Raw genomic sequence first — 21,044 nt, 5'->3', positions numbered from 1 at the left:
ACTAACTACAATCCTGTCTGTTGCTGTCATTCACAGTCAGCCAGACAGCTTAGAGACATTTCCCCCAATAAAATGAGCTGCAGTTAAGACATGAGAAGTCCTAGTAGTCCAAACAGCAAAGGCTGATGCAAACAATCTCCAAACAATCAGACTGGACAGAAAAGTGAAGGAAGAGATCAGTAGGGACAATGCAGACAGTTGTGTAACACCTGCCAGTGTTTAAGGACACGCGTCTCAATGGTGCTTATGAAACCAAGACTTATGAAGCTTCTGAGAGTCATGTTTGATACTTAGAAATCTTGTCATCAAATTTTAATAATGTAGGGTCTGACTTTAAATAGCATGAAGGGGAAGCCCCTTGCCCTATAAGCACTTTGTCTCAATATTCCAATTATATGTTTTAAAAGAGCAATATCCAATCATTCCTTCATAACCGATCACTTACTGTCAGATATGTTCTAAAACAATTACAACTTACTTCTAGGTCATTGAAAAATAGATGTGTGTCTGCCAAGTTGAAAATCATCTCTTCCATTCGTAGTCCCAGGGAAACAGAAGTAGGTGGATCCTAAAAGGAGAATTTTACAGGTCAGGAATTTGTATGGTCATCTCATTTCACATGGAAGCAAAGACTAGAAAAGTGGAGAACACATGCCACTCCAGGAGAGCCAGAAGCCACATTGTGAGTCGTTTATTCCATGTGGAGGCTTTAAGGACTTCCTATAGGAAAGGTTCTTCAAGTATGTTTACTAAGCATCATAAAGAAATAGCTTGCACTCAAGTGTAGGGGTCTTAGGCATATGAAGTAGAGGGAATTTATGCCATGATCCATAAAGAATATCTGCACTTACTATCCAAATATCAGGAAATATAGTCTAGATTACATTTAGAGAGGCAACGAGTAGAAATCTTACTCTACGTGATAAGGCACTTTCATGTTTGCATGTAATCAAACTGCCTGCCAGATTCCAGTCTATTTAACAAAGGAAGTGGTGACTGAGCTGACTTGACTGCTTGGTACCATGATCAGTCTAGGCTGATGCTATGACATCTCCAGGCACCACATAGCTAGGACCATACAGAAGGAAGTGCTAAGCCATGAGGATCCAGTAACTGCTTTATAATGATTCAAGTCATGGCCAGTTCATCTGTCCTAACACCTCTGTCTTAATAACATCTATTGGCATTGATGAACTTGGGGGATATAGAGATAGTGTTATTCTTTTTGATGATATTTCATGTTTAATATGTGAAATTCCACAACCACTATGCTTTATGGTTGTAATCATTTATGCTAAGTAGAAAAAGATCCTCGCTAGAAAGTATTATAAGAAATATATAATCAGTTTCTACAGCTTTTATTGGTACCCCAATAATCACTTTGTGTATACTATTTTAGCTTTTTCCAAAGAATAATAATTTCTTATAGTAATATTATGTAATTACATTTTATTTTCACAATAAACATTTGGAATAAATACAGAATCTACCTAACAGGAGAATCGTAAATATACAAATTATTCCTTCAGGTCGGCCACCCATGCAGCAGGGGGTACCCTTTGTCTCATTATAGTCTTTGAGTCAAGAATCTAAAATTCAAAGAAAACAGCATTCCTCTCTGTCACTATTGCCCAACATGGAGGACGGACACTCCCTGTTCTGTTCTGATCTCAAGACTTGCTCACGCTTTGAACACTGTCCATGTGTTCAGTAAAGCATGTCCTGGAGAATCCATCACAAGACTCGGCAACTGCTGCTTTGGGAGACTGTACTAAGCACAGAAGAGGAGTCCTAGACTGACCAGCTAGGGCATTCCTCTATTCTCCCACAGACTAACAGAGCAACAATCACAATAAAAGTTTTGCCTCACACTTTGCCACGATCCAGCCATCTTTATACACCTAGCAGAGAAGAGGGAGCTGGGATGGAAGTATGGGACGCAGACTCTGCACTCCTCTCAGGATAACCAGCTGAGCTCAGCACCTCTGATCAGCCCCGTCCTACTCTCACCACCCACTTCACTAGGTCCACCCACATTGTTAGAGCCACCCAGCACCACCTACTTCCTACTTTTGTAGAGATGGAAAGGAAGAGGGTAAGGAAATGTGGAAGGATGGCATCCCCAGCCTCTCCATTGCTCTGCTAATTGACTGACAATGGAAAAGAGACAGAAGACAGTACAGTAGAGAGTCAGAGAAATGAAAGCAACTCCTACGTCAGGTAATTCTAACTTTTCACTTCCCTTACATTGTCCTTGCTTAATGTCTCCTGATATCTAAGAAAGGTCTCATGTTGTACAAGGTTGTAAATATAGTTTACAAATAAGTAAAGCAAACATACAACTAACTCATTTAACTTTTGGTTTAGAGGAAACTATGCACAAGGATCTGTCAATAAATATCCTAGAAGAAACCAACACTAAATATCCAGAACAGAACTAATTAGCTAGGACAGTTCAAACAGCTGTTTCTAAAACAAAACATTAGACTATGGTATACAGAGGCCCTAGACCAGTGGTTCTCAACCCTCCTAATGCTATAACCCTTTAATACAGCTCCTCAGGGTCCTTTAATACAGCTCCACAAATATAAAATTATTTCATTGCTACTTTACAACTTCATTTTCATTGCTACTACATACATGTAATTTTGCTACTGTTACAAATCATATTGTAAATATCTCATATACAGCCCTAAGAAAGGTTCATTTGATATCCAAAGGGGTTGAGACCCGCAGGTTGAGAACCACAGCGCTAGTTCAGCCCAACGAAAACACCCTGTCTTGCTATAGAGCGTTGCCAGCAAGTCTTTTTATGTGGTGAGGGTAGAGACTTACCATATCTATTTAACTGCCAACCATGAAATATATATACCTCATAGTACTGCTGCTGTTAAAAAGACTTATTTCTTCTGATATGGTTGCTTATTTACATGGGCATCAAAAGAATTACTCTATCACTTGTTAACATGTAGTATCCTTTAACTTTTCTTCATAAGTTATAGAAACAGCTTGCTTGTTGTTAATATCTTTCTTCCATGGCTTTTATACTTGCCACTTTATAGTATTGTTTCAGACAATTTCCTACAGCAAAAATACATGTTGGCAGTTAGAAAACAGGAGAGAAATCTAGACTAGGAAGGAGGTTTATGGAGAATAGTATTCTTAGACATCTTTTAAGGAAGTTAAAGAAACAAACAAAACCATGATCTAGTCCTCTCCTCTTTTCTCCCCTCCACTACTTTCTCCTCTCTTCTATCCCCTCTCCCCATCTCTCTCCTAAATCTAGACCCTCCTCAGCTGTTACAGAAATAAAAAAAATAAGTGAAATACGAATTTGGCAAAACATACCATTTCTTGCTACCTGAAGCATCCTCTGATGTCTTCCAAGCTTACTCTACAGTTTGCAAAGTAGAGCCTGAGAAAGTCATTCCTCCTTGACATCTCAACATCCTTAAGAGCTATATTTATGCATGGAAACTGACCTAACAGGTGCAAAGACGTCTCATGCTGTTTCACCCAAGGGAGACTAGCAAGTGGGGAAACAGACAGCTTGCCTGGATTTGCCTGAACAGTTTGAGCAGTCAATATTATCTCAGGACAGATTTTATTTTCATATCATAATAAATATTATTTTAATACCTTTATGCTTTTTTAAAAACATGCCTGATGTAAATTAAATGTGAAGAGAGCTAATCCTGGACCATTAATAAATTAGCCTTAGCTGGATGGCTTATTTCGGAAAATTCAGAAGAAGAAACAAAACAAAACAAAACAAAACAAACAAACTCTCCACATTCTTGGACCAAAAGTGAGACATGGAAATCACCATGTCTTTGGCTTAATTTCACTTTTCTTGAAATATGCACTTCTCTTGCAATAACAGATTCCAGGGCTGCAGTTGTGAAAAATTCAGAGCTTTGCCCTCTCTTCAAATTAATATCTCATTTTAAGAAAGGCTCATTACCAAATGTTTCCATTGTCCCTCAGGGGCATTCTCCACTGCTATCCTTTCTCTTCTTGGCATTTTTAAAGCACTGCTTTCCCTCTTACCACTTGTGAAAATTTTGAGCTTTGTCCCATCCTTGAAAGAAGTAACAAGTACCATCTCCTTGAAAGAAGAACTCATTACTAAATGTTTCCCTTGGTCAGCTTCTGAGGCATTCACCACTGCTGTCTACTCTCGCCTTGACATTTTTCCCCTCTTGGTGTCAAGGACACCATTGGTCTTTTCTGTGCATCCATTTAGAATCTGATTATCTATCATTTGGTTAGAATCTGATCACCTATCAATCATTTGGTACTCGTTCTTGGGCTTCATTTACTCTATAGTCAATTCAGGCTGCCATGAGACTGAAAGAGCCTCCTGGTTCCAACCATATCAGACTTGAGATATTGACTATAGGATCACAGATTTATCAGCTATTGTTCCCCTGCCTATAAAGCACCTGAAGCTCAATGTCTGTCAAGTCAACTTCATCATATTTCTCCATGCCTAATGTATCCCTTCTTTACAAGAATGGTATCTTACCAACCTCAAACTGTGGCATTTTAATAAACATCATTCCATCCCTAAAACAGCCAATCACAGTGTTGTGATACAATGTTTCAACCTGGAATTCCCATATTCCCTACCTTCTTCCACATCTTTATGTTGTGGTTTTGCTTCATCCATGGGTCCTTTCATTGTATTCATCACTGGGATCTATCTCATAAGCTATCTCTCTCCCGCTTTTTTAAAACAAATATCCAAACATTATACCCTAAACAAAAGACCCATAAATGTCTTATCTTTGTTTACTTCTTCAGTGTATGCCTTGTTTTTGGTTTGTCACTAAATACTTTCTTTAAAAGACAGGTAGTTAGAAGACTGATACCTACTATCTTAAGGCTATATTTATTTGTTATAATAGATACAGTTATTCTATAAATATGCCTTAAATATATCAATTCAGATGGATATAAATCAAATACATAAGTATATATGAATTTGAAGATGTTATATGTTTAGACATATTTAATTATTGTATAATAACAAAGCAAGTGGTTCTGATGAAAATTCTCACCATATGTCTGAGGCAAAGGAACTGCCAATCAAGGGATCTGTTCTCGGAGTTTTCCTACAGTATTATATTCTGTTTTCTGATTTACCTATGTTTTCATGCCCTTCCTGAACACCATTTCTCTGCAAGCCTGATTCAATTCTATTTGTTTTTTCTCCACCAGGCTCTGCAGTAACATGGAAGCAAAAACATTTATTTCTCAATTAAATTTGGAAATACATGTGAAGTTCTAGACTAGTATGTGACAGATTACAAGCAGCCAAGGTCATTCCAATGATTGCTGTCATTTCCATTGCTAATATTATAGCCACAGTTCTGTGATTGTCCAAAAATAGGATTGCAGGCCATGGCTGCAGGAGATACATTATATTCTACATTTGATCTGAATGGGGGCTTTAAGCAAGAGCTACTCTAAGAAGGCACATCCTCTGAATTTCATTAGACAGAAGCCAATGAATAATTTCTGTGGACCTCAAGGGTCTCTAAAGTCGCATGGTGAAATCTTCATCCACAAGGTTGTATACTAGAAGACATACAGTAGAACCTTTATGAGGCTGGTCCCACTAGGAGGTCCTCAAGTATGTTGGGCATGTATTTAAAGTGGAAAGTGAGATCCTCTTTTTCATTTCCCAGGCATATGGACACTTGCTTGTCTTTGCTAAATTCCCTTACTAAGATGTGCTGCCTACCCAAAACAATAGTGCAAATCATTCTTGGATGGCTGCTTCCAAATCCACAAACCAGAATATATCCCCCTTCTTTATAAACAAATTATCTAGAGATTTGCTGCAGTGTTAGAAAACCAAGAAACATGGTCACTTATAAGAGTTAATGGTGATGTTTAGTGAATCATGAGTTCAATTCTATTGTAGTTATTACACCAAGGCACATTCTACAGTTTTTTTTACACAACTTTTCATGCCAATATTTTAAGACTAGTAATGTTTTTCAGAGCCTAGTCAAGTTTTGGTGGAAGCTCAGTTGAGATATTTATCATAACCACCCTTAGGAGGGACTACCATACATTCTCCCAAAAGATGCCAGCCAAACTTTAGGGCACATAGCTTTTATCAGCATGTGGGTGGCACAACTCCAGGGTGGTGACAATTGTGTCACATACCCTAAAGATCTAGGAATTTAGGAAAAGAAGTCATGCCAATGAAATCTACATGCGTTCATAAAAAATAAAAGGTATATGTGAATGTATACACAGATTGAAAGCCAAGAAAAATAGGATGAACTGTAAAAATACATAGAAACCTTGAACAAAGATACTCCACAAAGTAAGGGTCAAAGAGAATGGCCTGGACTTAGTGGAAAGACCCCTCGAGTTCACAGCTGATGTTACACTCAATGGTTAAAGTCTAGAAATGTTCTAGGATCAGCAATAAGGCAGAGACACTGCTTTTGCCACATCCACTTAACGCAGTACTGGAAGGCCTGAGCAAAGCAATTATACAAAAGAACAAATGAAAGATCTGTTTGCAGTGACTTACTTATATATGGAGAGTAGCCCAAATACCCTGAAATTGCTAGAAAGAATATATTCAGGATAGTTTCAAGATTCACATTAACATGAAAATTAATTGTGTTTCCATACACTAATGGTCAGTCAGGGACAGAAACTAAGAAAATTATTTCATTTACAATAACAACTATAAAAGTCAACAAGTAACTGAAGAAACCAAGAAGAAAAAAACCCAACACTTGTGAAGTATAAACTGAAAATAAAAAAATTTATGTAAAAATAATAGAAATACATAGAAAAAAATAATTCTATGCTCATAGACATAAGATACATCAAGATGTTAATACACAGTGATTTATAGATTTAGTCCACTTCCTAGCAATCATTATTTTTGTATAAATAAAAAAGAAAACCATTCTAAAGTTTCCAAGAACCCTCAAGGGAACTTAAGTAGTCAAAAACAGTCTTGAAAAAACCCAACAGAATCAGCAGTCTAACGCTGTTAAATTTAAAATATATTATAAGTCTACAGTAAACAAAGCAATGTGTTTTTTTAAAAAAGTAGAATTTTGTATTAGTGGAACAAAAAGGCCAGAAATAAATCCCTGTCCATATAGCTAAATTATTTGTGGCAGTGGTGTTAAGTCCTTTCAATAGTCTCCACTACATCTGGATAGCTAGATGCAAGAGAATGAAGATGGGTCTTTACCTTAACACATACAGACATTAACTCACAATAAATCAAAGACCTAAACTGTAAGTCATTTGGAAGAAAGCTTTCAAGTCCTTGGATATGGCAAAATTTTCTTGATGTGACATCAAACATGCAACAAAAGAAAAGAGAGATTTGCCATCCTTAAAATTAGAACCGTGTTTGTGTGTGTGTGTGTGTGTGTGTGTGTGTGTGTGTGTTTTCAAGGGCACAGACAACTGAATTAAAAGGCAACCCAGAAAATGAGAAAAATATAGAGTTCTTCTTACACCTGGTAATAGATTAGTGTCCATGATGCCTGGAGAATGGCTTCAATTCTAAGAATTACAACAGCCAGAATGGGGGACGGTCATGATTTTTCCTTTGCTCATGACACTTTGGACTGAAAAGACTTTTTAAAATCTTTAATCACACTTAAAGCATCTTACAAAGGTTTTAAAACCCTCCTAAAACAGTGCTTGCTAGGACTTGGGTAATCTGTACCCAGAGTGGGAGAGGTTTAGCACAGCACAGGAGTTAAGTCTCTGCTCTGCCTGTGTTTACTTGGCTTGCTTCACTGTACATAGTGTTCTTCCCCGGAAGCAAGAATGCCTATGTCTGTAACTTAAGCCATAGGGTCTCATCTCAGTAATTTAGGATGCTATAGTCACACTGCAGAGGTGACACTGGAGAGGATCAATCTTAGTATACTTCAGGAATCACAGTAACACTAGTGTGTCTCAATAGGGCCATTAGTATTTTGCTTTTGCTTGTGGGACTCCTAAAGATCCCGAGTGCCCACTCCGCCCAATAGCCACAATTCCAGAGTCATCATTTGATCTCTATTACTAGACATTTCACACTATGCAGGTATCCATGGCTTCTAGGAAGTACTTCTCATGGCTAACCCAGGGACATAGGATGCCTCATTGCTATTGTTAGTCCTGGGCATATTCTGTAGCTTCACTATTAGTTATATGGTGACACTGGTTTTATTTCACTCCAATAGGAGGCTATTGAAGCTTTATTCATCCTTTAGCAATAATCACCTTTATAAGAAATTCCTTGGGGGTAAATATTGTGATTATGTGCTTCTAACTGTACAGGCCATTAGTATCTCAGACTAGGATAGTGGCCTGGGGAGGTGTCTTCTGGTACCACAGTAGCTACAGTTTTGTCTATGTTCATGAGCAGGCCACTTATATGGAGTCCATTTTTCTGATTTACTTCATGGATGTTTTAATGATTACTAACCATTGATGGGCTACTCTATGACACAGGGGGAAACACTGAGTACATCCACTATTTCTGCTCAGACAAATTCTTTCACTGGACTTTAAAGTTTATGTAGTCCTAACAAGGTACTAGCAATAGATATCACATTGTAATAAAACCTGCAGCTCTAGGGTAGAAAGGACAATAGGTTCATTGTTCTGTGAGACTTACTAGATTCTGATGATGAACATCAAGTCCCTGCTCCCATCTTGGCTCTTTATACTGAAAATGGCTGCAGTTGTATCCTTACTGAAATTCTAGTGTTTTCATATAGAATTTGAACTTAGCTACTATGTAAATAAACACTGTTTGGAGATTCTAGGTCATCATCCCCAATTATCTTGCCTTATCAGCAAGTTACACTATTTTATGTCACAGCTGTTATGATTAGCTTTCACACTTCAAGGGAAAGACCCAGCAGGAGCTCTGTAATTTCATGACTGAACAGCTGAGTAAAGATGTCATGAAGTTGCTTGTCACTTTCCGTGGAACACAGCTTGGTGAAATGATCAGAAAACAGATTTCAGTGCTTTTGAAAGAAGTGGCAAAAGCAGCCACATGCTTGTACATGACTTTCTTATACAATGGCAGCTTCATCTCTGTGACAATGGGATCCTTTTATACCCAAGGACTACCTAGAGCCAGCTTGCCCCTGCTGCTTGATTACAGTTCACACTGCTGAGCAGTCAGAGCGTCTGCTGAGGGCTCACTCCCTTCCTCAGTTCTCTTTGCTACTCGTCTTTGATCGGTTTAGGTTCTCACTCCTGGAGCTTCCTGTATACCCAGAGCAGTGAAAGGACATTCATCAAACACATTGCAGCAATTAATGTACAGAAGACCAGCGCAATCTCTGCCACATCCATGAATGTCCTGCCTACTGCTGGAGATGGAAGAGCTGCACACGGGACACTATGGGCACAACCTGCCGGAGCAAAAACATGGAGCACTCCTCACCAGCTAGCTTCAGGCCACACTATTCTCTATTTTTAGTGGTAAACACAACCCCCTATAGACTCAAGGCCACCTCAGAAATTGGTTTTTATTCATTTTCTCAAGGGGGGGAAACAACTTTTGGCTCAGAGTTTGCTGCCCCTTAAGACTCAACAAAAGTTGAAACTTGAAGGAAATTCCACTTTTCTTTTTGACTTTTACAAATGAGATTCTGAACGTTTTCTTCATACAGAAGACAAACATCGTTTCTCCTTTGTCTACACAGCTTTAATCTGGACGTTTCTCTAGCAATTGCCACAACTTTGTACGGAACCTCATTTAAAAAGGTACACCCTGAGCTATTTAGGTTTGACTGAATAAAGGCCAAATATCACAGTAGATTCATGAAGTCCAAAAGTCATTTCAGTTTTATTATAAAAATCTTTATTATAAGAAATTTACTATCTTTAGATAGAAATGTTGGTGAAGAGTTTTCATTGCTTGGGGAGCCTGAAAAATTCTTCCAGTTCTAATGAACTTCTGACTTATAAGCCATGGTTAATTAAAAATCAGAATAACTTACCAAATAAATCACATGTTAATTGTATAAAATAAAAACAAAAAAACCCCTGAATTTTGATATTTACACTGTTATCATGTTCCCATTTTCAATGTATACATATGTTTAAAATATATGCTGTCTAATATATTGCTTAGCTAATTCCCATGCATATATCCTACTATTCCTTCAAAATTGAGGCTACACCAATCCCTAGCAATCACTCTGCTGCTTTGAAGGGCAAATTAAAATATATCTAAAGCATATCACATTTTTTAAGTTGCTATTTATTCATCTTAAACCTATGAAAAGAACTTCTACAAAACAGCTCAACTTTCACAGAAATTACAAGTAGGCGCTCTGGATATGGTGCTTCTATTTTGAATTCGTGCAAGTGCACCTAGGGCTATTAAGTGTTAAGCGCTGTCTGCACGGGTTCTATGTGGACAGCAAAGCCTGGCAGGCAGCAGTCACTGCTGACTGGTGAGCATGAGCCGGCTTACAAGGGTATGTCAGCAAAATATGAAAACCATGCTCCAACCAAGCACAGGTCTTTGGGGGGGGGGAATACCAATCAAATGAAAGAAAAAAAATATTTTTTTAAGCCCCTTAAACAATACCTACTTAGAATGCTAATACTACAGCCACAAACAGGGCCTGATTGTCATTTAAAAATTGCCTCTATTCAGGAGCTTTTGTATTGAGAGAAAAAGAGGCCACAACCAGGAGTGGGCACTCTGAGTACTGAAGTGGTTTATTTTTAAAGCTCCATGCTAGTTGTTCACTGGACGGAGTTTGAGGGTACACTTTGTAAATTTCACTTATCTGAGAAGAAAAAAATATTGTGAAATGTTATTTAATTTACAAAACACTGTAAAAAGGTTACTCAAGTGGTATGCTCTACTTCTAAGTCCCAAGTCTCCCCTGAAGTCTCTTCCTACCTGAAAGGCACCCAGGGGATGGTGGCTTTGTTCAGAGAGGGAAGGCCCTCTCACTGGGTAGCTGGGGTGAAATGCTATGTTTGGAGTGTTGGATGCAGTTCTATTGTCAATTAGGAAATAATCCATGAGAGCCTGCACACGTCTGAGAAGCAGATCATGGCTGAACTATGGCCTGATTGAGCCAGACACAGAAAATCCAATGGTGTTAAGCAGGTCATTTTACCTGATCCTAGCCAGTGGTCATTTTTTTTTCCTTACTTAAGAGATGCCTTTTCAATATCAAGGAAATAATACCTTAGTAGAGAATTAAGAGAAAGACCTTCACCATTATAAAAATTAATTTCAACTGTGGAGAAAACCCAATGAATCCCAAGCATGGGACAATTGCCAAGACAATGGTATAAAAAGGAAGGTAAAGGATGAACAGTAGTGTACACCCAGCCAATTGGCCTCACACTCAGGCCCCACAGATGCCAAGGGCAAGACCCACAGCTAAATCCAATCAAAGGAGCTATCAAGATCTCATTGGTGACCACTCTCCTATCTCTCCTTCTCCTTTCTAGTGTTACTGCCACCCCTTAGACTTTTATTCCTTCCTACGATAAGCACTGCACAATGATCTTTGCTATCAGATTAGTCTCCGCTGTACAATTCCATTGTGTCAGTACAGCGCGTGGTATTTCTCATGGCATCATGGTGTAAGCTGTTCACACTAAATTCTGCCTACAACTCCCTTTTGAGGGTTGGGCCAATTTGAAGACTATGTTTTATTCCTGGTGTTGTCTAGAAATAGATGTATTTCCTTGTGTGAGTAATGTAATTTTTCCCCCGATAAATTTCTTCATTGAAAAAGTCTGAGACAGCAGCATAAGCCTTAGAAGTTGGATGAAGCTTCACCAGCCTCATGACCATATCGACACATTTTCTGCTATTCATTTTCTCCAAAGATGATCCTTTATGCTTTATAGATATGGGGTTTTTGGTATATATTTTTGTTCTAACAAAATATACAGGGCCACCCATCACATGCACTAGACTTCGAAACAATAAATAACAGGTTTCTGACAGGCAGTGCTATCAGTATGTTTTTTGGATGCTTTGCATTGTTTTCCAGCAACATCTAGGATTGCTTTCACTTTTTAGATGGGGTCATCAAGGAAGCAGAAGTGTCTGGGATCCAAGGTGCTTTCTGCAAAGCCTCGGAAAAAGGAAGATGGCCGGTGATGGCAGACCGAGCAATGGTGAGGGGCTCTTGTGATTCTGCTCCTTAGCTCCTTTCCAATTTGCAGTGGTGGGCAAGCAAAGCAAGGCTGGACTGATGAGGGCAGCCAGTTATGCTGTCCCTGTTGATGCTATGTGTCCCTGAAGCTCTGAGTTAAGAGGAAGTTGATGGTAAATAAAGGGAAAGGAGTGGCATTGGGACAAGAGTGAGACAAGGGAAGAGGAGGCTCTTTCAGTTGAGCATGGCTTTGATGTTCAAGAGACTGATATTTTCATTTAGGTTTGTTTTTGTTTTTTTGTTTTGTTGTTGTTTTTTGTTCATTTGTTTTTTGGCTGCCCTAGAACTAGATCTGTAGATCAGGATGGCCTCCAACTCACAAAGATCCACCTGCCTCTGCCTCCCGACTGCTGTGGCATGTATTATCACTGCCCTGCTTGTTTTGAGGTTTTATATTCTATGCCACCCTACAGCATCTGCAGGTTGTATTTGGAACCATATGATATCTCCTCATATTGAGCCAATTTAACATTAACATACAAAGAAGAAATCCTTTGGGATATCTGTCTCCTTCCAGGTCCTCAGACAGCATTGGTGCTCTTTGCTAGGGTGATTAGAGACCCCAGGGAATGTGGAGATGATTTGGGGCTCACTCACTGGTCAGAGTTGAGAACTATCACTGTGACTGCTATATGTTCACTAAGCTCATGGTCTGTTTCACTCTTTGCACAGGGAGAGACGTCATAGCAGAGCTGTGTGATACTTCTAGTCCTGTCTATGATGCCTTCCCTCATTGTACAGCTCAGCTTTTCTCTCTATGGACTGATCGCTGATGAAAGGAATCCCAGAAATCTCTATACACTGACCTTTGCATCACCAAACCTTGCTTAAACAAAGCGTGGAACTTGAGAATACTGAATAATTGACGTATCATTGAGCTGGGATATGGCACAGTTGGTAGAGTTCTTGCTAAGCACATGGGAGGCCTCTGCATACGTGGGTCTCCAGCACTGCCCAAACCTATGGTCACACAACTTGGGAGGAGGAAGCAGAAGGATCAGAGGTTTACGGTCATCTTTAATGTATGAGGCAAGCCTGGGTTATATAAGACCATGTCTCAAATAGAAAAGTTTAATTGTGTTTGCACCATTACCTATTATGCCTGTTTGTTAGAAGGCATTGCATCCTTTCTGATGAATTTGCTGACCTGAACTACCCCCTAGGCTTCAAATTCATATAACTGATGCTTATGTGGCTTGATCTCACAGGCAGCCACAGTGCTGCTGTGGTTCCATATCCCAAAGAGATGAGGAAGAGGAATTAGAACAAACTCAAAGTTCAGAGAAGAGGATAAACCTTTCTCTGAGGGGGCAGAAAATCAATGTTTTAGGCTTGCATTTCCTGTGGCACATATTCTTGTTTTGTTTTGAAAATACTTTAATAATGAAATAAGCCTCTTGGCTTAAAGAAGCTGCATAAAGCAGGCTGTGGAGCATATTTGGCCTATGGAGTAGGGTCTGTCAGTCTCTGGTCTAAATGCTGAAAAACTGTGAGATGTGGAAATTGCATGAAATACAAATCCTGAAAGTATAGATCTGGTTTTCTTGGAACATGGCTGTGTTTATTTCTTCGACATCGGCAGTTGCTTGAGCACTGTCAGGGAAGAGTGGGATGGTTATGCCATGACTGTGGCTCTAGTTTTGTTCCAAAGTAGAGGCAACAATTGTAAGTGTCTAGACCATCTTGGGAATTTAGCATTGTCTGTTAAACAAAGGAAGAGGAAGCAACTATCATCACTGGCCTTCTGGAATACCCAGATGAGATGGTCTAGAAGAACTGCTTTTATCACTACCTCACCCCCCATGCAGTAAATGCTTATACCCCCTAGAGAGGCGCAGGCAGCATAAGGTCACAGTGATATTCGAGAGCCTCTTAGAACCTTGGCATGTTCTCCCACCAACACTGAAAGCACAGCTGGCAGCTCAGCAGGTGGGATGCCTTTCTTACTATTGCTTTTTGCTATTAATGAGACATGGTGTAAATGTTGGAGCGATCCTGCTAGCCAAGCATTAAGCTTGGTGGATGAACAGTTGACTCTTAATCAGAATATGAACTTGAAACTGAGACAGATACACTTGAACTTAAATCTCCAATTTCTATCATACCATAAGACATGTCACATAGTGTAATTCATGAGGTTGAAACCACTGCCACTGGCAATTTCGCTGGGATTCAAGAATTTTGTTGTTCCCCCTCTCCCAATACTTAAGACAAGGGATTTGCTGCTGCAGTTATAGTTGACAATAAAGTCTCATCTATATTCAAATATATGTATTTATAATTTGATATGAGTTACATATAATATTCTGTTTTAAATATTTTGTGTGTCATCTCAAATCCTGTTGATTCATAACCTATGATTTAAGCTTGAGATCAAGCTAGGAGAAGGGTTACATGCCTGTAATCCCAGCACTTGGGAGGCAGAAGCAAGATCAAGGTGTTTGAGGTATCCCTTGACTTCATAGGTAGTTTCAGGTCAGCCTGGGCTACATAAGACTGTCTTAAACAACAGTAACAGCAACAACAAACTAACAAACAAATAAAACAGCCTCTTAGCCTGGGAAGAGAGCTTCATAGCATCACTGAGACAGATGCAGATTCTCACAGACAAACATTGGACAGAGGTCAGGGACCTCTATAAAAGAGTTGAGGGAATAAGGCCCTCAAGGTGATAGCAACCCCACAGGAAGACCAAAAGTGTCAACTAACTGTACCCCTGGGAACTCCCAGAGACTAAGCATACACAGGCTGATCCAAAACTCTTCTGCCCCTCCCCCACCCCCTGCCCCAGCACACATGTAGCAGAGGCCTGTCTCATCTGAGCCTCAGTGAGAAAGGATGCACCTAATCCTGCAGATACTTGATGCACCAGGGTAGGGGGAATAGCAGGGTGGGGGGAAAGGGGAAAAGGGGCTGGGGGGTGAAGGGAGGAACTCTGTGAGGGGGTACCTGGAGGGAGGGCAGCATTTGGGATGTAAATTAATTAATTAAAAAAATAAACATTTAATAAAAGGAAAAACACAGTTTCTCACAAACATGAGAAGAAAAAGAGTAAGTGTTGAGGGATCAAGGCACGTGTGTAAAGATACTTGCAACGTTTTCTCATGAGCAAGGACTCTGCTGGAGTCATCTCCATGAGAGTAAGTTGAATACTGTTAAGTTTGGGGTTTATAACTCAATATTGAAAATTGGATTATATTGTCTGTTTTAAGGAGAACAAACTACTGAAGGGAGGGACCTAAATTTTCTCTAGTAAAATTTAAGAATTTTGATTTAGCTTCGAAACATGTATTAAAAATGCATTAAACAAAAGTGGCTAGAATACAGATTTCTAGAATCCCTCCGCTAAGGACAGACTCTACATTCCTGCTAGTAAGTGCTATTTCTTTCCTTTGCCTTGGTAGGCTGTACAGAGCACCCTCTTTTTGTCCTTACCACCTTTGTTACAAAACAGCACTTCCATATAACACTCAGCAAGCATGCTTTCTTCCCACAGCTAGGATTACACAGGAGGTGGGATGGTCTCCAACCTTTGAAGGGGGTATATATCGCTATAACACGCTCTAGTTTTACATTCTATCTTCCAGATCCTGTATCCCCTTACTAAATGGCCCACTCATTGAGTTGCCTAAGCTACTCTGACTAAGCTCCTTCTCAGGTATCTGGTTCCCATAGAGACAGAACAGCCACCACTTTGTTCAGCATTCATTTCTTTCTATGCATGTAGAGGAAGGCGGAGCCACATACTTACCCGACAATGGCCAAGAACATAAGTAAATCTGCACTCCAAAGAGGCAGATTGCCACTAAGCTACCTTTAGACTGCCAGGAACAAAAGGGATGCAAGCTATTCCAGTCTGCTTGGTTACTATCATTGTTTGGAAGAATTCTGAACAAACCTCATAGTTTTCAAGGAGTGATCACCTAATTTGAGAACAACTTCTACCCAATTCTAATATCCCCTAATGAGGGTAATATTAAGTAAGTCCTCTTTCATAGTTCTGGCTGCCTCTCATTTCCTTAGCAATGAATATCCCTGAAAGTATCTCCCAGGTTTTTCTGATAATCAGTTCATCCTATATGTGACTATTCTCTCAGTGTCAAAGGACACAGCCCAGGAATCACTCTTCTCTTTCATCTACTTTGTTCTGCCCTCTGCCCCAGTCCAAGTCTTCATCTTATTCTCTACTCACAACACAATCCAAAATCCAACCATCCTCTCTAGACTGATCGGAAACCAGATAGATTATTTCTCTTCCCCTGCCATTAACTCTCCATGCACAGGTAAAGTAATCTAAAGCTTTAAATCACTTTCTCCACTGAGGACCCCCTAAAAACCCCCACTAATGACTTTCCCTGTTTCTAGTAGTGAGATCTGTCTTCAGCAGATGGCTGGGAGACCCTGTGTGAACTTCGCTTTTTTTCCTGACACAACTTTAGAAAGGCTTCAACGCTGCACTGTTTCTCAAGCCCTTTCATTCCTCAAACTCTTCCATGCTCCTGCAATTGGTATTTCTTCTGCTTAAAACCATTACTCCTGAGGTCATGCTGGCTTCAGAAGCCAAGTTATGAGACTACTCAACAGGAAAGTTCTATCCTGGGATTCCACATGGTGGATGTAGAAAGTTGACTTCCACAAGTTATTCTATGACCTTCAAGTTCATGCCATGGCATGTATGCACATGTGCACACATATATACATATAATAAAAGCAAAAACTTGAAAAATAAAATGGGTTTTTCTGAAGCATAAACCCAATCAATGTGTCAATGAAGGAACCAATTAGAGCCCTAGTCTACAAAATGTATACATATGACTTATGGAAGTAATATGGGAAAGAAAAAATCAATAAAAAGCAAACTATATCATGTGTCCTATTACAATAACAGTAAAGAAGAAAACAGATGGAATACTATTTGAAGAAGTATCAAAATACAAATGGCGGACACTTTCAGAACCCCTTTAATACACAGGGCATTACTGAGAGAGCATTTTGTCTCTACATTGCTAAGAACTGAAAGAAAAAAAAATCTTAAGGCAATGGTCCCAATCTTAGTGGGAACTCCACATGCAAACCAATGATTTATGGCCACAGGCAGCCAGGAGGTCACTAGGCTGTGTGGTGCCACCACCTTATTCTATACAGGCCCTGTCTGTGGCTCTGACAGTGGCCACTCTCTCTGTATTTCAGTGTGGTAGATAAAAGCCTGTGACTCTCTGGGTGGTTTTCAAATGCTGCATGTGTAAACAGCTACTCTTCTCAACACTTCTGAGTGAGCTCCAGACACCACTAGCTTTCTTCTTTAGGGGTAACTGAGACATCCTGTGACTTAGTTAAGATGATTGTCAAGGCTCTACTATTTATAAGTTATAATTAGCTTTATGTAGTAGTTTTAAAAATACTGATTGATACAATTATAGTATAATTTTGTATTGTACTTAATACAAAAACACCACCACAAACCCAGCTAGAATTTACTGAATCCTTACTGTGTGTTCACTGCCTAGTTCAAGTTTCTTTTTTCTTTCTTTCTTTCTTTTTTTTTTTTTGTTTTTGGTGTGGGGGTTGCTGGTGGATTATCTGACATAATTTTCATTGTCTTCTCACAGGGAATGTATTTAAGCCTGAGATGGGCTACACAGGACTTTACATAGATCACTGGATAGAAACTCAAATGATGGGACTGTCCAGCTCACAGGAATGTGTGTGCACATGTGTATTCACAAACACTCCAAGGCTTTTATAATTAGATCTATTGCTAATAATTTGAAACTTGGACTGTGAAGCTCAAGGGATAATGTTTCTCTTTCACCCTAGACTTAAGTCAACCTCAGAGACTAAATGTATTTTTATTGAAATAAATACCTGTTAAAAGAATGATTACACTATTGTATCTGTAATTAGAGTTTGTTACCTGTTGATAAATCTCTGGTCTCACTAATATAAGAATTTGGTGTCTTGGTTTCCAAACCAATCTTAGCTTCAAGGATCTAGGACTCATTTCTTTAGCCATTAAAAATGATATGTATGCATATGCAGGATAATTTTAGAAAATACCTATGTCCAATTTAAATAACATGGTTTTGCATGGCTAAAGTGTTTTAAAACCAACAAGCAACACATTGCAAACAATTTCTAAGGTTTTAGGAAACCCAAATACCATAACACTAGCAAGCAATCTCGGATATTATTCCTTACCAATTCACCAAAATAAATACCACAATAAACAGATTAAATAACTCTAATAAGGGAATATTAATATTACTGTCATTCAGGAGCTTAGTATTATATAATATTTACATTAATTTAGCCCAACAGAAAACGGTCACATAAAAGTATTCATAGCAGATATCTTAAAAGCAAGATACCAACCCTGCTAATCACTGTACATAACAATAAATGACACTTGCCCCACTGAATGCTTTAAGAATAAAAGACAGGGCAGAGAGCAAAAGCACAACCAAAAGTCTTAGCTTGTTACGTGTTTTAAGAAGCATCCAATCACTTTTCTCATGGAGGAAAAAAACAAAGCATAAGCTAAATGTAATCTGTCTCATTTTTAAGGCATAGAAATAATCTTTCCTTTTCCCCACTTGTAGTTTTGCCTAACTTATGTACTTGGCCACACTAATAAATTATGCTCCTTTTAATATCTTAAATGCATTGCTTAAACTTAAATGCCATTCATAGGACAGAAATCAATAAATAAATTCAAGGCACATTTACTTTAGAGCAATCAAAGCTGGTGCTTGGTGTACTCACCCTCCCGTATCTGTTGGCGTAGGACCCCGTGAGCAAGGAGTGGAAAACAATGATTGTCTCATCCAGGTCCCAGATGAACACTCTCTACGAGGAAAGGGACAAGTCAATGCACCTTTGCTCTGGTTGGCAACACTGCTATCAGTTAATATTGACATGACACAGAAGCTTTGAACCGATATACACAATGAAAAATCTGAATTTATGCTTTTTACAAACACAGCTCTTCCTAAGGGCTCTCCCAGCTTTTAGTTCTAATCTTGGATGGGGCTCTGCATAGGGCATATGTGAACATCACAGTGCATATAGGGGATTTGAACACCTATGAATTTGGGTATCAACAGGAGGGGGTCTTTGAACGTGTCCCCTGTGGATATTGAGGAGCGACTATATATTTTTAATCAGATGTTTTTAGTTTTCAAATTAAGCAGCCACCCCACACATCTTCTTAGACACCCAAGGGGTATTTTGAACTGGATTTGGAGTTCATTTCAAAAAGTTCTTTGAGATACTACAACAGCTACACAGCCTGTTCTTCTCCTTCCTATTCCTCCTCACACCAGCACACTTACATGTACATAGACGCTGCTGGAAAATGTCCATCTTCCTGGCCAAAATAATCAAGTTTTCCACCCTCAGATTTTACTTTGGCAAAAAGCAGAAACTTAACTGCAGTGGCTTTGAGGCAGTGAGTGCTGCTGTCCTCTCAGTTCCTGCTTAATCCCCCCATCTTTGAACTCCATCAAAACCTGTTCTCAGGAGCTGATCACCATTTCATTTTAGAACATTTCACTTTTCCCTTTCTCAGTGTACATAGATGTGTCTTTAATTTCAGAGTTGCTTCACCTGTGTTCTTTTAGGATCACATTTACTTAATGGGAAGGGCAGTGACACACAGCAGTGCAGTAGAATTTTGTTTAAGCAGAACTGCTTTGTTTCCTTCTGTGTTTTGTTGTGTGAAATTAGGGTGCTACACAGCTGGGCTGGCCTCAAACTCACTATGAGCCAAGAATGACTTTGAATTTTTGGTCCTTCTACCACTATTTCCCATGTGCTTGAAAGACATGTGTGTGTGTCACCCCACCTGGCTACTGTTATTTCTTGAGAAAGAAACAAAGAAGTAGATGCTGTATCATGTATACACTAGGAAGGAAAATACAGGATTAAAGAATTACAGAAAGCTGGGAAGACACTCAGTGGTGTAGCACATATGGAGTTTGTTTAAGAATCTTGTTTTCCATCCCCAGTGCTGCAGAACAACAGCAGGAATATCTACTAAAAACAACCAACGCTAACTATGAGAACTATGGATGATAGACAGGTAATATGAAAGAGGGAAAATTGTTCACCTTGGTTAGTATGAGCAATAAGCAATAACAAGTACTTCCTCCCCAGTGTTCACAGGCCAATTCTGTTGACCCATTAATGAGCAATGTGACACCTTCTTCCTTAGTCTAGTACAGGCAATGCCATACCTCAAGATCAGAATCCGGAGGAGGTGAGGGATTATTGTTTCTCCTGCCTCGACCACGTGACTTCCCATCCGAACCTCGACGCAGTCGATCAGAATCAGACTCTTTAATGGGCGTTGACGGACTGTGGATTGTACTGTACTCTGTAACAACATAAGAAGGACTTTCAAGTCCCACTGCCATGGTGCCAAGGACAGCCTAATTCACAAGGAAGTTCAGAGTAAAGCACATTTCATTTAGATAAATCCGACGTCATCTTTTGCATGCATTAGGAAACAGCTCAGGAGATATGAGAATCTGAGACTTGTTTTGAAAGTACAATGTGATCAGAAACCACTCAACTTTAACTAGGCATGTGAGACAGCAGGTTGTCCCGGATTGCCTTTATTTTCTTGGGGTCTGTATGATAAGCTGGTGCTCCCTCCTCAATCGTCTCCACTGGTCCTTTCTCAATGGTCTGTACCACTTAGCCCTGACTTCCTTAATGGCCATTGGCCACCCGGGGAGCCTGATATTTGATTCAGCTGTGGCTCCCCCATTTACAAGCAGGATTCTGGTTCAAGGAGAGAGATGAAAAGCCAGCCAGCCCCAGGGCAGGGAGATCTGAGTC

At 39.5% G+C, this 21,044-nt stretch overlaps 1 protein-coding gene across 7 annotated transcripts in view; it reads right to left on the bottom strand.

Annotated features, from left to right (window-relative positions):
• The window catches only part of Eya1 (EYA transcriptional coactivator and phosphatase 1), a 144,077-nt gene that overhangs the window by 42,848 nt on the left and 80,185 nt on the right, over positions 1–21,044 (bottom strand). For all 7 annotated transcript variants that reach the window (XM_028769336.1, XM_028769347.1, XM_028769330.1 and 4 more), the window contains 3 exons: positions 20,438–20,577; positions 18,966–19,049; positions 479–568 (listed from right to left, as the gene is read on the bottom strand). In XM_028769336.1, coding sequence (XP_028625169.1) covers positions 479–568; positions 18,966–19,049; positions 20,438–20,577 — 314 coding nt within the window. The remainder of the gene's footprint in view (positions 1–478; positions 569–18,965; positions 19,050–20,437; positions 20,578–21,044) is intronic.

This window comes from Grammomys surdaster, unplaced genomic scaffold, assembly GCF_004785775.1.
Source record: "Grammomys surdaster isolate TR1022 unplaced genomic scaffold, NIH_TR_1.0 64, whole genome shotgun sequence".
NCBI classification, from domain to species: Eukaryota; Metazoa; Chordata; class Mammalia; order Rodentia; family Muridae; genus Grammomys; species Grammomys surdaster.
The sequence above is the reverse complement of the archived record's forward strand: the minus strand, read 5'-3'. Positions and strand labels throughout refer to the sequence as shown.